The sequence below is a fragment of the Asterias rubens genome, chromosome 12 (assembly GCF_902459465.1).
Source record: "Asterias rubens chromosome 12, eAstRub1.3, whole genome shotgun sequence".
In the NCBI taxonomy this organism is placed as follows: domain Eukaryota; kingdom Metazoa; phylum Echinodermata; class Asteroidea; order Forcipulatida; family Asteriidae; genus Asterias; species Asterias rubens.
The window spans coordinates 15,862,954-15,878,418 of record NC_047073.1 but is presented as its reverse complement, the minus strand read 5'-3'; the positions used below and the strand labels follow the sequence as shown (position 1 = coordinate 15,878,418).

The window sequence follows — 15,465 nt, the reverse complement described above, 5'->3', positions numbered from 1 at the left end:
TTACCATATGCAAATATTGACCTAGTGACCTTCGAACGCGTTGTTTTCTCTAGGGTGACCGTTTCTGTGGAATCCAGTCTGATTTTCAGTCTTCAGAGACATTTTTATTAATAAAATATAACGTGATCGCTGGTGAAAATGCCACACAAAGCACTTAAAGTAACTGTGGATTTGACCATCCAAGCTGTAAGTTTGAAATATGTTTCTGTGTATTATTTTTTCAAGTAAAATGAGCGGTCAGTGTAGTAAAGATTGACAGTTGTTGAGTGTTTCACCCTTAACCATTTACGATATGGAATAACAAACTTTCATGTTTTTCGTGAATCTTGTTACGATGTATGCCATTTTGCATGCTTTCCTTGTGTTTATATAAAAAACTATTTATATGAAAAATTCCTAAAATATAGCACTTTCACAAATGACAACACATTTGTTTGACAATATAATTGGAGTTCAGAATCAGACAACTTGTCCGTCAGACAACTCGACAGTGAGTCAACTTGACGGGGTGAGACGGACATATAGTTGGGATAATCGTAACCCTCGTTCTGACAGCAGATATTACCGACGACGTCGAGAGGATGGTTACGATACGATTAATGCAACTAGACAAGTCGCCAGTCACTGCTGAAACAACTCATCGAACTACCTAGTTGCGATAACGTAACCCTCCTCCTTTCGGCCGTCGGGAGGAGGGTTACGTTTTTGCAACTACGAACTACCAAGACAAGTTGACAGGGAGAAGAGGCGGCCTGCTTCGGAACTCTCTGTGATGAAAAGTTTTCATACTTTTTCTCAATTTTCATTGAAATCACAATGAAGACAAAATTACTTTTTTATTATTTTATGTTTGATTGTAACTCATTTTGTTATATAACACAACACTACAGGTTACATGCCCAGGTACCGTCCTTCGAGAGAGAGATGACGTCTACATCAGTATCCACTTCTTGGGATTTCAGAAGAGAACGTTGTGTCTGCCACCGATCTTCCCTCTTCTCTTTCATCAAGTCATTCGGTTTGAGAAGGTCAGGCATGAAACCTTCCACTAAATTAGCTAGTTTCCTCTTAAAAGCCATTGGACACTTTCGGTACAGAAAAAAAAAAAAAAAGTTCACACATTTACAAATAACTTACAGGGTTTACAGAAGGTAATGGTGAAAGACTACTCTTGAAATGTTAATCCATGAAATGCTTTACTTTTTGAGAAAACATTAAAACAATATCAATTCTCGATATCGAGAATTACGGATTTATTTTAAACACATGTCATGACATGGCGAAACGTGCGGAAACAACACAAGGGTGGGTTTTCCCGTTATTTTCTCCCAACTCTGATGACCGATTAAGCCTAAATTTTTACAGGTTTGTTATTTTATATAGAAGTTGTGATACACGAAGTGTGGGCCTTTGACAATACTGTTTACCGAAAGTGTCCAATGGCTTTAAAAGGGAACGTAAACATTGGGTTTTTGTTAACGTTTTTTTTGTTACAACAGCTGTTTTTATACAGTAAATTTCATCTATTAAACTTTAATTTCATAAAGTGGTAGCACTTTTTAGATATTGCCGAAAAACAAAGTGGTTTAGTCCACGCTGGAAGAATAGTATTTAATTGGAATACAAAACCTGAGAAATGTTTCTGACAGTAATGTTTCTCAAATTTTGGGGCATAAAACTGATATCTTTTTACAGCTTTTATAACCACATTACATCAAAGTGAAATAGGCCTATAAAGTGAAACATGTTATGAGAAAGCTGCTGTTGGCTTCTAATCAAAAGGCTTGTGTTGCCATTAATGTTAAGAATGGTTACCAATCCAATACCTTGTGTTGTCATTAATGTTAAGAATGGTTACCAATCCAATACCTTGTGTTGTCATTAATGTTAAGAATGGTTACCAATCCAATACCTTGTGTTGCCATTAATGTTAAGAATGGTTACCAATCCAATACCTTGTGTTGCCATTAATGTTAAGAATGGTTACCAATCCAATACCTTGTGTTGCCATTAATGTTAAGAATGGTTACCAACCCAATACCTTGTGTTGCCATTAATGTTAAGAATGGTTACCAATCCAATACCTTGTGTTGCCATTAATGTTAAGAATGGTTACCAATCCAATACCTTGTGTTGCCATTAATGTTAAGAATGGTTACCAATCCAATACCTTGTGTTGCCATTAATGTTAAGAATGGTTACCAATCCAATACTTTCCCTTCAAAATGGCAATACAAAACTACTTGGTTTAAAGTTCACCTTTGAGAAATAAAATGAAATTTTCACAGTAAATTACATTGTAAAAACGTGAGCCCTCATTTTGACGAAATAGTTGCATATTATTATAAGGGGGTATTTATATGAAACCAGTGCTTTTAATAAGATTAAAAAGGGAACCTAGATCCACATGATCTGTAGAAATTTGATATCCAATGTTGGACATTTCCTTTAAGTTTATATTGTTACTATTTATATTATTATTCCTGCAGACATTTGTGAACTGCATCGACCCCGCCCACTTATCCCTTCTCCTTGAGGATGAGCGCATCTTGGTGGAGCTGATCCAGCTCAGCGAGGATTACAGTGCGGATGGAACGGTGCTGGCTCACTTCTACGAGGACGCCAAAGATTTCTTATATCCACAAAACGCTTTGATTCCTGCATATGCCGACTCTGAGAGGGAGGTGTTGATGCAGAGGTCAATTTGGTTTAGTGTAAGTCATAAAAGATTATTTTTAATTTTGTTATTATTTTTGATTATAAAAAAAACCCATTATTTTCATGAGAGACCCCCTAAAATCCAAGCCAAATTGATCCAAATGAAGTGCCACCAGGGACACATTGCCACCTACTCCTGGGATGGGGCTGAAACATGGTTATTCCCTTCACAGTCCATAAGGATGTAGTTGGGTATCATCCACTAGGAGCCTGTCTGGTAGAGCAGAATGTACAAGGAAGCTTATTTAAAATATGGACCGTTTACAAGCCTGAAATTTTGATCCAGATATTTTCATCAGCGGAAGCTATTATTTTATTTAGTGTAATCAACTACTATGTACCTCTTATGTTTTCATACACAATATTGACCATCGATGAGGTTCAATTTAATCAAGGTTTAAGATTTGGAATCTCGAACTTCACTATAGATAAGTTGCAATAGACGCCATCTTTACGGGCATTTTGTCTTGCAGGTTGTTTTTTAAATTTTTTTTATTACTTTGTACAGCGCATTGGGACTCCGTGTGTAATGCGCTTTATAAGAACGGTTTATTATTAAGCCACGCTGTTTACTAACCAATCAGGCAACGAGTTTAGTGAAATGTGCGCGTGCTGCACACCGTTCTCGTGCACAATGCCAATTGTGTGTTCCAAATTGCCCATAAAGATGGCCGCAGTTGGTTTTTTGCATTCGCAGTTAGTGGGAGCTAATACTGAGAGTTAGAAAGAAAACAAAATTGACAATTGTAAAAATAATAATAAATTGAAAAATTTATTATTAATTTATTTAGAGGCTGAAGAGTGTGATGTGTTCTACGAAACAGCTGTGAAGACAATTTCTGATAAATCACTCCCGTAACTAGTGAGAGTACACAGTGACACTGCGAACCGAAACCCACATCAATCCACCATGTTAATTTCATCCACCATGTAAATTTCATCCTGTACAATTGTCCTCAGGGTATATCCCCCAAATTGGAGTTCTCCTGTAGTACCACAGTCAGAGATTGCAGCACGGCCCGCCACGATCGATACCAAGAGCTGTCCGCCCAGACGTCAATGTCAGACAATGACTTCCTGGCCGTCTCAACTGAACGCAAACCTCGAAGGAGAACAAGGTCAGCCATTGTTGTAAAAATCGGCATCTGCTTTTTGTTCAAAATATAATTCCCCTCACTCTTAAAGTATTTTGATGTAGATATTCCCTTGGGGTGTTTAAACCGTTTCTTACAATGTAATTGGGTTGACTGCGCTAATTTGAATGTTCCTGCTTTGTGTATGGTGGGATTGTATGTTGGGGTTTCTGAACACAAGATTGTTTTGTTTTGTTTTACAAGATTGCCTGTTCAGTTTACTTGTGTAAGGTGCTGTAGTTCTCTTCCATTGTTTAAAAACTTGCTGAAAACTCATTTATTTAAATCCTCTTACACTTAGCTCGTTACATCTCTTGACAGTAGATTATTCATTGTATAATTTTTTATTATGTTCTACATTTCTTTTTTGTTGTATGTATTGTTTTTTTGTTCTGCGCCTCGAAAAAGGGTCTTGCACACTAGATAGATGGCGCATAATAAATGCATTATTATTATTATTATTATTATTCTCACAACTTCGACGACCGATTGATGCATATTTTGAGATACACCAATTGTGAAGACTAGTCTTTGACAATTACCAATAGTGTCCACTGTCTTAAAATGGTTACAATGTCACGCCACGAAATAATCCACTGTACCCGCAGCAATTGCCATGGTGCTCGGTGGTTTTGCTGTGGTGCCCTTTGCAAAGTTTCAAAACAAACTGAAATTTTGCTCACAATAGTTCCCCTTACCATAGGACAGTTGCTTTGTTCCTTCAAGTATGAGATTTCAAGTCCTGTAATGTTATATGCATTTTAAGTTGTGAATTACTACTACTTTTTTTTTTTAAAAGAAATTGCAACGTTTCCAGATACACGGACTGCAGAATAAGCCTTTCAAAACAGAGTTCCTAAATTATTGTGGTCCAATTCCATTGGATGTTTGCTTACTGCATTGTCTGAAGAAATGTTTTTTTTTTTTTTTTTCATTTCAGAACCAAGAGCTACGGAGATTCTACCATATCCTGGAGGAGCAAATCTCCGTCAAGAAAAAAACCAAACAGGCTCAGTAGCACATCTATTGAAGACCGACCACCATTTATCATGAAACGAGTATGTTAACTAACCACAATGTAATACACCAGTGTTACACCAATCCAGTGTTGGACAAATCTTTCCATGTCTGTTGAAATGTAATTCTAATAATCTCGGCTGATTGCAATTATGCAAAATAGTGGCATCAGGCTAAAGCAATCAAAAGAACAATCGGTGCCCTCACACGTACCTATATACTCCTGGGTGAAGAGAAGCAATATAGTTCAAGTGTCTTGCTCGGGAAAATAAGTTTCATGGCCTGCATTTTAACCCATACGCAGAGATACCAACATACACGATTTGGGCGTAGCAAATACGATTTCGAGCCGTGACTACGACGCTACGATAATACTCAATAAAACACGCTAAACAAGCCGCCCAATATAATTTTATTAAATCGTACAATACATGCAAACAACGAATGAACTATTAAGTGGAAATACAAATTAAGAAAAATATCAAAACAATTGTAACAGAAAAGAAAAACACACTTTTTATTTTAGAACGCAGTCTTGAATAATAGCGGCGAATTCACTCGAAGAATGTACGTGTCTCGACGTAATGATTGTTGCGTGCCCTCCCCCGCTGGCTGGCCGGCTGAGTGTGCATTTTTTACGCTAGTGATTGCTGCAAGATCGTACCCATTGATCTCTATTACACGATGGGGAATAGTGCACACGTGCGTGGGGAATGAGGTTGTGTGTGAGCTAAACGTGTCACAGTAACCTCATTCCTCATATATCCACTATTATTGTGCCCACGCTGTCTGTACATGTACTTCATCGAAGCTTGGCAAAAAAAGTACGAAATAATGGCGACAAAAAAAGGAGACCTTCTGAACAAAAATACCTTCAACTGAGTGGCCTGTGAGGTCTAAGCTAGACAGTTTTTCATGTTTTCCTACCAGTAATTGTAGCGCCGATGTCCAGACAATGCCCAAAATACGGACACGTATTTTTTGCCCAAAATCCGGACACGTTTTTTTTTTTTTCTCTCTCTCCCAATAGCTTGTTGTTGCATTTCCGATCATCAAAACAAAAACATTTAAGTAAGGCCACCCTTTTTTATGTTACATTTAAGTAAGGCCACCCTTTTTTATGTTACATTTATTTTTGAAGCATAGTCAGAAGATGAGGGAAATCAGTTTTTTTTTTCAAGTTTCTTTTCACTGGCCATTATAAACATTTGTAGCTGTTCTGTTGATGCATACAGGTAATTGTTATTTCACAACAATGCCTGAAAATGAGCTAATTAGCATTGTAGAGAGTAAAAGAAAGATCAGTTTAGGGAGCCCAAGCTGCGCTTGCCCTTAACATTTGGGAGATGCTAATCTTTTTTAAAATTCAATGTTGGCATCTCTGCATACGTGGATGCCACAACTTTAGTCCGGTGCACTACATCGATCGATCATGACATTATTGAAACATTTAGTTCAAAGCATGATGAAACTAATTCCAATTCATGATATAATCTACTAAACAAAATTTATTTCAACCCTCCAGGAGAACTCACATAATCGTGCAGCATCCCCGGGTAAATCAGTTTCCTTCAATACCACACCCTCCAGACCTGTGTCAGCACCCCCACCAATAAATGGACTATCCTTGTCAAGATCAAGAAGCCCCAAGAGGAAGATGGCTTCATCAAAATCAAGTAAATACCCTGAAATTAGCATAAAAGTCATGTCCCTGAATGTAAAGAATATTTGTGTACAATGGGCCTGCTACAACCAAATCTTTGTATTATGCGTCCAGAACCCAATTTCATAAGCTGCTCTGAGCACAAAAAGTAGCAAAACAAACACAACAAAACTAGGCCTGATACTTCACTGAGACAACGAAGGTGATTGCATCCATGCCCCCTGGGCATTGCCTTGGTGCCCTTAAATATGCTCCCATAAGGTGCCCTTTACCAAGAAGAAATGCCTCGGTGCCCTTGCCCTTTCAAAATTGAAGCATACAGGCGGGCAAAGCTATGCTTAGATATCAGGTAACCAGCCCAAAATGCAAGTCAGAAAAAATAACAGTCAGAAAAAATTCCACATATGCATTTAATACTATCCTGATGTACTCAGTCTTCATCCAAGCTGGGACTGAAGTATGATCATAGTTCTGCAATATGCTATAGATTTTGTGCAATGTGATATTGCGAGTCCAACACCTGCTGAAACATCTTTTCACTCTTTCCTTTTGACTTGGAAGACCGATTGAGCTTAAAGTTTGAGGACAAATTGTTGTTATTGCAAGTACACAAATTCAAATGTAATGGGAGACTTTTAGACGGTCCCTACCAGTTCTTGCCAGTAGTGCGCATGCTGAGTAGTGCGCAATACTGAGCAAAAAAGGATTGTTATGTCAGCTGCCGCCAGCGTCTCAAATGTCGGCCATTGATTTTTGTTTTGTATAACCAACATATTTTCTATGTACAGGTTATATATCAGAGAATGATTGCAGAATTTGTACGATCTTCAAGCGATACTACGGCAGGAGTTACTGGGGCCACAGAAAGAATTTCCACCCTAACCACGGCGTCAAAATACGACCCTACAAGGTTTGTTGTGGATTTTCCTTTATAAAGAAAACACTAAGGGGGTATACCACACAGGGAATGTACTCCCCCAAAAATGCAAAAATGCAATATACATGTACATGTACTATCCAAAGGGCCCGATTCCATAGAGCTGCTTCATCACAAAAAATAGCTAAGCTCAACAAAATTATATTTTTCAAAATTAGGCTACTGGCTCAAGTACCATGTCACATGTCACATACAACTTGTGACGGTATTCTGCTACTGCCATGACTGCCTAGGTGAAAATTTTTAAGCAATATTTTCTCTATGAAATTGGGCCCATATTGAGTGATTATCATTGAAAATTCATGATGACTGATGTTGCATCTGCAATGACTAAGACCCCTCAAGCCTTTGTGGTTTGTGAGCATGCTCAATTGATCATACTTCCCTGATATCAAATATCATACTTGACCACTGGTCAGCATCCACTTTAATATGATGGTCAGACTTCTTCAGGCTATTCAATTTCTGAAAAGACTGAAGGTGTGAGAGCTTATAGCATTAATATTGTTCACAAATTTATTCAGATACAATTTTATAGGCAAAGTAAGTGATGTAATAGTATACACATAATGAATGTTTATGAGTGCAATGGTGCGAATATGTTCATGAGTTGAAAGATGGAATGTTCTATTCAACGAGGCGGAGCCGAGTTGTATGGAACATTCCAGCTTTCAACGAATGAACATATTCGCACCATTGCACGAATGAAAAACATTCATTATTTGTTTTATATAACATCCAAGTAGATCTTTGTCATTTTGATTGAAAGACACAACTTTCAAAACAAACAAAGCGTAGGCCTACAATTTTTGATTGTATAATCCGAATGCTAGTAGTATTAGTAATTTTACTAATATTATTCCTTGCAGTAACACTGCTGCGTTACAAAGACGCGCACGCAGTGATGTTTTTACTCAGCTTTTTCGTTCCATCCGAAAAGTACCATTGCACGCTGGCAGCGTGCAATGGTACTTTTCGGATGGAACGAAAAAGCACGGTGAGTGACTCAGCGTTCAATGGTACTTTTATTTGCTATCACGTGACGGACAATCCTCCAATCAAATGGCAAGGATCGGCTTGGGTGTTATATAAAATAAACTATAAATATTATAGGAAACTTGGGGGTACAACCATGTACTATATCTCTGTTGAGAGAGGAAGTGTGTACCTTGATTTTTTCGGAACCGTTCCATTGAATTATTCCTACAATGGGGATATTATACAGCAAAACTAGCCTCTGAAAATTTTATTTTAAAAGGTGTTATCATTTTTGAGACTTTTGAGAGTAATGTCCACGCCTGAGGACTAACTACACAGTCAGAAACGTGTCAACCAGTAAACGTTTTGTACACAGCTCAATGAAAGAAAATGAAAAATCTTATGCAGATCACGCTGTCTGAATTTAAACAATTTTTGATTTAAAGAAAGGGGGCACATCTCATAACTTGCTAAGCCATTACAGTTCTAAATCTTGAATTTGTATGGAATTTATTACTCAAAATGTAAAATTTTCTACATCATGACCAATAAAGTATTTTGCCTGCCAGGAAGGCCTTGGAATTACTTACATGGTCACTCTTTTTGTAAACAAAGGTTACATGGTCTATTGAGGGTTTTCCTCCTACATCTAAAACCAACATGTCTTTGTCTTATCTACATTGGTATACAATTCAGGCCTACAGGTCACAACACTTGTCACATTTGAGGGACCCTCAGTTTTATTACCAGAAAGATAATAATAACAATATTTTTTTACAAACTTATGATTTGATTTGTTCTGATTTGACAGGATTCAGATACTTTGGTTGATGAGGCTGAAATGTGGCTCAACCGAGCGTCTCATTCTGAGATCAGTGATGACACTCAAGGTACAACATTTTAGGGAATTTTATAAGATAATTTGTCTCAGTTGTGGTATATTGTTGGCTGAAAATAAGTTCACTCAAAATGTTTTGATTTTTGGGGTTGAACAAAGAATTGACTGGAGTGGGATTCGAACCAACGACCTCCGGATTAACGTGCCGGCGCTCTACCAACTGAGCTATCCAGCCCTTTTGTCCCTATTTTGTCAATATCTTCGGCGGTGCCAGTCAGAAGCCATACAACCGTAAACTGCTGTGTAGCCAGGGATCACACCCAAATTATGATACAACCTGGGAAGCGGCAGCCAGGGGATCACCTAAGGGATGAGACTTTTTGTTTCAGATATCAATATAAACCACAAGGGAAACTGACTAGGTAATTCAGTTTCCCTTGTGGTTTATATTGATATCAAAATATTTTGCTATGCTGAAATGCTTGAAGAATTTGTTTCCAGAGTATAATTACAAAACTATTAGGTATCAGAGGACATCACTGAATGACTATGCCATAAATTGTTGTTGTTTTTCAGATCTTCTTGACAGAATGAATGATTTGACATTGAGTCGGAGAACAATGGATCCAACCCCAGGTCTGGATGTGTCCTACGGGCGCTTGCCATACTCCCCTCGACTCTCAAGATCAAGATCAAGATCACCCTCCCCAAGAGCAAGGTAAATGTGACAGGCTCCACGAACAAACCTGCAAGTCCTCTAGAGCTATATTAATAAGGGAATAAAAGGGTAGCGACGAGTTCTTACACAGCCGTTTAAAGCGAGGGCCTTTAGCGACGACAACAACCCTGCAAGGTTTTAAACGGACGTTTAAGAACGAGTCACTACTCTTTTATTCCCATTCATAAATGCCCTTTTGTTAAAAGACGTTTAATAATACAATTACAGACACTTTGACAGTTGAAAATTTGAGGTTTGAAAAAAAAAATTTAAAAACTTTGTGAAGAGTCTGTCAGAGTGGGTTGTGTGTACGCGGGCGCTTAGAAATAGATTACGCAAGCGCGCTTAGAAGTAGATTACGCATGCGCGCTAAGAAATACATTACACACACGCGCTTAGAAATACATTACACACGCGCACTTAGAAATAGATTATGCACACGCGCTTAGAAGTAGATTACGCACACGCGCTTAGAAGTAGATTACGCGTTGTTACTAATAGCTATGAATTGCGTTTCGCATGATAATCTTACGCGCCTGACATGCGGAAGCCAGCCGGTTATAAACACTGGTCATTATCAACCGTTTAAACACCCCCACGTGACGTGTTCTCCACCAATAGGATTAGAGAATCTGTCTAGGGTATTTATGAATTTTGGTTTACCCATATACACCGATGTGTGTAAGCACTGTATACACGGTACTTTCCCGAGCTCTGTGAAAAAAATCACAGGCATATTACTCGGGTGGGATTTGAACCCACGACCGTTGCAATTCTAGAGCAGTGTCTTACCAACTAGACCACCAAGATTGCCAGGTAGCTAGAGGCAAGAGCTCTTGTCGTTGAGGCAAGAACTCGCTATTCAACTTTTGCATAAAGATCATTCTCAGTATATGGCCCAAAAATGTGGAATAAGATTCCTATATGGGATTTGAGACATTGCACGGCGAGGTATTAATTTGGTTTGCGGTAACACCATGTGTGTATCTATACTTACTGGGTAGATTTATGACTCCTGATGATGACTAGAGCAAGCTAGTCGAAACTTTGAGACCAATTCAGAACTGACTCCGCGGCAGTACAGTTAATTACGATCCTATAAGCTAAAGTAGTAGTCCAGTCTATTTTCTATACCATCCGCCCTGGTAATAGTGAAAAGGAGGACAGTTCTTTTCAGGACTGAGAAGTCTCCCGAACCTCCGATTATCTACTCCGCGGCAGTAGAATAAAGCAGGACAGTTCTCTAAGAACAAACTCTACCTGGCAAGTAGATACACACATGGAGTGTGTATACTGCAAACCAAATATACATAGATTTATGATCTTTTAAAAACTTGTCTTGCTTTATATACTACTATACTGCAGAGTAGATGTTTTGGAATTTGGGAATTTTCTCAGTTCTGAAATGTCCTGCTTTTTAACTACTACCTGAGAGAAGGTAGAAAAGCTTCCTCTGCAAATAAGAAATGCTAGCTCACTTGCCTCATTCAAGACACTCCCTAAAGCTCACCTGTTCCAGCAGGCTTACCGACCTTTCAGCTGAGCCTCAGGGCCTTACAGCAAACTTATTGATTCTGGGGTCGATTTCACAAAGAGTTGGGACTCGATTAATCTCAAGGTCTGCATGCTACAGTGCAGAGTTGGGACTAGTCCATAGTCCTAAGATTAGTCTTAAGTTAGGAAGAGTTTTGTGAAATCGGTGGCTGGAACTTTATAAATGGCTTCTGATTGATTCTAACAAATGTTGCTGAACGTTCAAGGCAATTTGCTCACACATACTTTAGTAATAATTTTTTCAATTTTGTTCTGGCAGGACGAGATCCCTGAGCCCAATAACCCTGTCTCCACGTCTGCGATCACGTTCCCCAAGCCCTGTTCTGGTACGGCGTTCTTTGAGGGACAGATTTGACGAGAGTTCTGTTGATCTGGACACGTCTAAAGTGATCCATAGACGAGTCCGAAAAGCGCTTGAACACAACTTGGTAAGAATATAATTATTATTTGTAGGGGGAGTGAAAGCATGTGGATGTCCGTCAGGACGGAGAGGCATATAAAAAGATCATTATGAACAGAGGGTAGTGAACTACAGAGAGCCATGGAGAAAGATTTTTTTTCAATTAGAGGGCAGTGGTTGACATAGCCCCATAAATAATAGCCCTTTTAAGTTTATGTGCTATCCCAAATACGCCACGGTAAGTGACACAACTGGGGGAAAATATCGGCATAGAAGCGTGTTTCTGTTCGAAAAATGATTACACCTCCTGGAGAGAGATAGGCGTAGGGCCAAGAAGCAGAGGGAGTCCAGCGTAGTTGGCACTATTTAGGGGGCTATGTGTGACAGAGAGGCATGGAGAAAGGTTGGTTTAAAATCTTCAGTGGTCCCCCAACAATCCCTTAGGTTTAAAGGGATAGATAGATAATGAAGAAAACCACTGAGATATTTGATAAACCTATTCACTTAGTTTTCTTTATTTGTTTCAGCTTTCATCCGATTCAGATATTTCTTCTGTCACCTCTGAGGAGGCTCTGGCTGACCTTTCAGCATCGCTGCGAAGCGAAAACAGAGAATCTTTAAGACGATCATTACTGGAGTCCGATAGGAGGTACTTGGGCCTCTGAAAATGCAGGAGGTTTGTTTAGTGTCATTCTGTGTAGGCCTGGATGTATTTTTCGCGATCGTAACCAATGACTGTTTCGGTCAATGGCTGGTGATTAACCAATGACCAATTCAACCGAAACAGTTTTTTTTTTTTTTTCTTTCTTTCTTTTTTATGCAAGTCGCCCAAAACGAGGCTTAAAGCCACTCTAGGTTAAGGGCTACAAAGAAGAAAACATAGACATGCAGTTAATGGTTACAACCCTGAAAACGCACCCCGTGTGACTAGTGTCGTCTAGTCGCAACTCAAATAGTAACAACTTCGTCACAAGTCGCGAATAATTTTTTAATTCCCAAGATGCATTGAGGCATACTGTTTGAGGCAGGCATAATATAGTAAAGTTGACGCTGACAGGATTGAAGTGGCATGATTAGCAGAGTGGTTGAAAAATAGTAGTTGCGACTTGACTATTAAGCAGTCATTAGTCTTGACTTTGACACTAGTCGCCCAGGCTTAATTCTGTGTACTCATAGAAAGATAACTTGATTCTCTGTTAAGGTTCTACTATTCTGTTGGCGAGGCAAATAAATATATGAGCGACATTGTAGCCTTGTCCAACTTTTTAAAACTTCCTTCTAAGCTGTCAAAATGTTGGTGTAACCCTATAAAACCAGGGTTTACTTTTGGTATTTACTCCAAGAGTTAATTAAAACATTAAAACTTGCTGGATAAAGAGCATTGGAAAGCTGGTGTTATAATAAAACATTTGTATAAACGACCCCGTTAGAAGTAATGTACAGTGTATTGAAGTTCTTTAAAGAAACTAAAACTGTACTTGCAACTAGATATTATTTCAAATCCCCCGAATAGCAACATGCTGTGAGATATCTTTCTATTAAATTATGGTTATGATTATTTTGTTTTCTTTGTAAATCTGCAGTGTGTCAGTGCACATAGACAACGGCGATCACTGGTCGACCAGAAGTCAAGAATTCACCGGCAAATCTCATCGTGAGTTATTTGATGATACTATGGGAAAGATTTACAAGCGTCTGTACAGAAACATCAAGGAGTAGAATTTGAATGAAAAGTAGCTTAGCGCAACGAAATTATGCTTAGCAGACTAAGGTTACCATTCAAAACACTGTCACGTGTATGTGGCTTGAATCCTGCTTTATTTGTTTGCTTATCAGAAAATTGCTAAGCATCATTTTTCTGCCTAAGCATCTCTATGGAATTGGGCCCATCCCTATCAGCTGTTCTTTATTCAGTGACTTAGTCCACTACAAAAGGTTTTGTGTTCTATGACTAGATTCAGGTTATGTTTTAGTAAAATTTTGTAAATAAAGTGCCCTAATAAAGGATGACATCATTTTAGCGAAACTTTATTTCAGGGCGTCAGTGTAAAGACATGGGATGTTGCATGAAAGTTTTTAAATTTGCACAATCCTTTTAACAGTTTTGTATCTACATTGTATCTTTAAGTAACCCAAATGTACACAAATCAAGTTCGCGCTGAGAGGCATGTTTTTTTACTAGAAGCATTTTTGCTGAAGTAAGTGAGACACTGGGTTTTTACACTGACACAACAGTTTTATGTACAAGTGATAATTTATGATGCTACAATCGTTGGATTAACAAAAGTTTACAAATTTCAAGCCTGCAGAACAGTGGTAATTGTCAATAACCAGCATCCAGAACATTTTGTGACCCAACATAGATATGTACACATATGAATTAACATTCCTGTTAAAGGCAGTGGACACTATTGGTAATTACTCAAATAAATTATCATCATAAAACCGTGATCTTGATTACGAGTAATGGGGAGAGGTTGATGGTATAAAACATTGTGAGAAACAGCTTCTTTTGAAGTGACGTAGTTTTCGAGAAAGAAGTAATTTTCCACAAATTTGATTTCGAGACCTCAAGTTTAGAATTTGAGGTCTCGAAATCAGGCATCAGAAAGCACATAACTTCCTGTGACAAGGGTGTTTTGTTCCATTATTATCTCGCAACTTCGACGACCGATTGAGCTCAAACAGGTTTGTTATTTTATGCATATGTTGAGATACACCAACTGTGAAGACTAGTCTTTGACAATTACCAATAGTGTCCACTGTCTTCAAAGTTTAAGATCAATTGGTCGTGGGAGTCGCACAGAAAAATCCATCATTGTTTTCAAACATCAGATTTAATGCTTTCAAGATCAAAACTAATTTCTATTCTCATGTCTCAAAAAACTATGAAATTCCCACTAAAAATATTTCAAGGGAAGATTTCCACCATGACCATCTTGCTACCATGTAAATTATGAATAAATCTTTAGACATTTATTGTTAAATTTCAATCTCAACAATGTTAAAATTAATATTCATCCTGTTCCACAAATGTGAATATACAAAGCTTGGGGTTATCAAGCAATACATTTCAAATCGAATTGGATCGGATTGAAAATTAAGAATTAGTTAACTTATTCTTAGTTAACTTATTATTATACATACATAGAACAGTAAGATTTCATTTCAGGTAGTTTTTTTCACTCCGGTGTGTATTCAAAAATTCTGTTAATGTAGTTGCACCAGTTCACCGAAAATAAAATAAAAACACAGTATTAGGAAAGTGAATTTTTTAACAGGTTCTTGTAAGGAATTTTTTGAGACTGTCTGATCACCAAAATATGAAATATTGGTTTTTAAATACCATCTTCCAATCTTTGGAAATAGAGCAATTACAATATACATGAAATGAGTTCTTATATGTAAGGCTAGACTCCTCAGGAATATGTGCTTTATTCAGAAGAAACAAACATCTAAAAAGTAACAATTGTTTTTTAATTAGAAGATGAATGCCGAGTCATTTATTT

General features: G+C 38.0%; 1 protein-coding gene and 1 non-coding gene across 3 annotated transcripts; one reads left to right on the top strand and one right to left on the bottom strand.

The window, feature by feature from the left end:
* Positions 1 to 48: 48 nt before the first annotated feature.
* LOC117297330 (spermatogenesis-associated protein 6-like) lies at positions 49 to 14,418 on the top strand. Of its 2 annotated transcripts, none has more exons than XM_033780304.1 (12): positions 49 to 186; positions 891 to 1,028; positions 2,490 to 2,714; positions 3,679 to 3,836; positions 4,792 to 4,909; positions 6,394 to 6,544; positions 7,320 to 7,441; positions 9,258 to 9,336; positions 9,861 to 10,002; positions 11,816 to 11,984; positions 12,484 to 12,605; positions 13,540 to 14,418. In XM_033780304.1, exons 1-12 carry the CDS (start codon positions 139 to 141, stop codon positions 13,673 to 13,675), a joined length of 1,608 nt encoding a protein of 535 aa, XP_033636195.1. In that variant the 5' UTR covers positions 49 to 138; the 3' UTR covers positions 13,676 to 14,418. The 2 variants fall into 2 exon arrangements, with proteins under 2 accessions (XP_033636195.1, XP_033636196.1); XM_033780305.1 differs by having other exon boundaries at positions 12,484 to 12,632; positions 13,540 to 13,625.
* On the bottom strand, positions 9,447 to 9,519 carry Trnan-guu. The gene has a single exon. It is a non-coding gene; the product is annotated as a tRNA-Asn (tRNA).
* Positions 14,419 to 15,465: the final 1,047 nt, after the last annotated feature.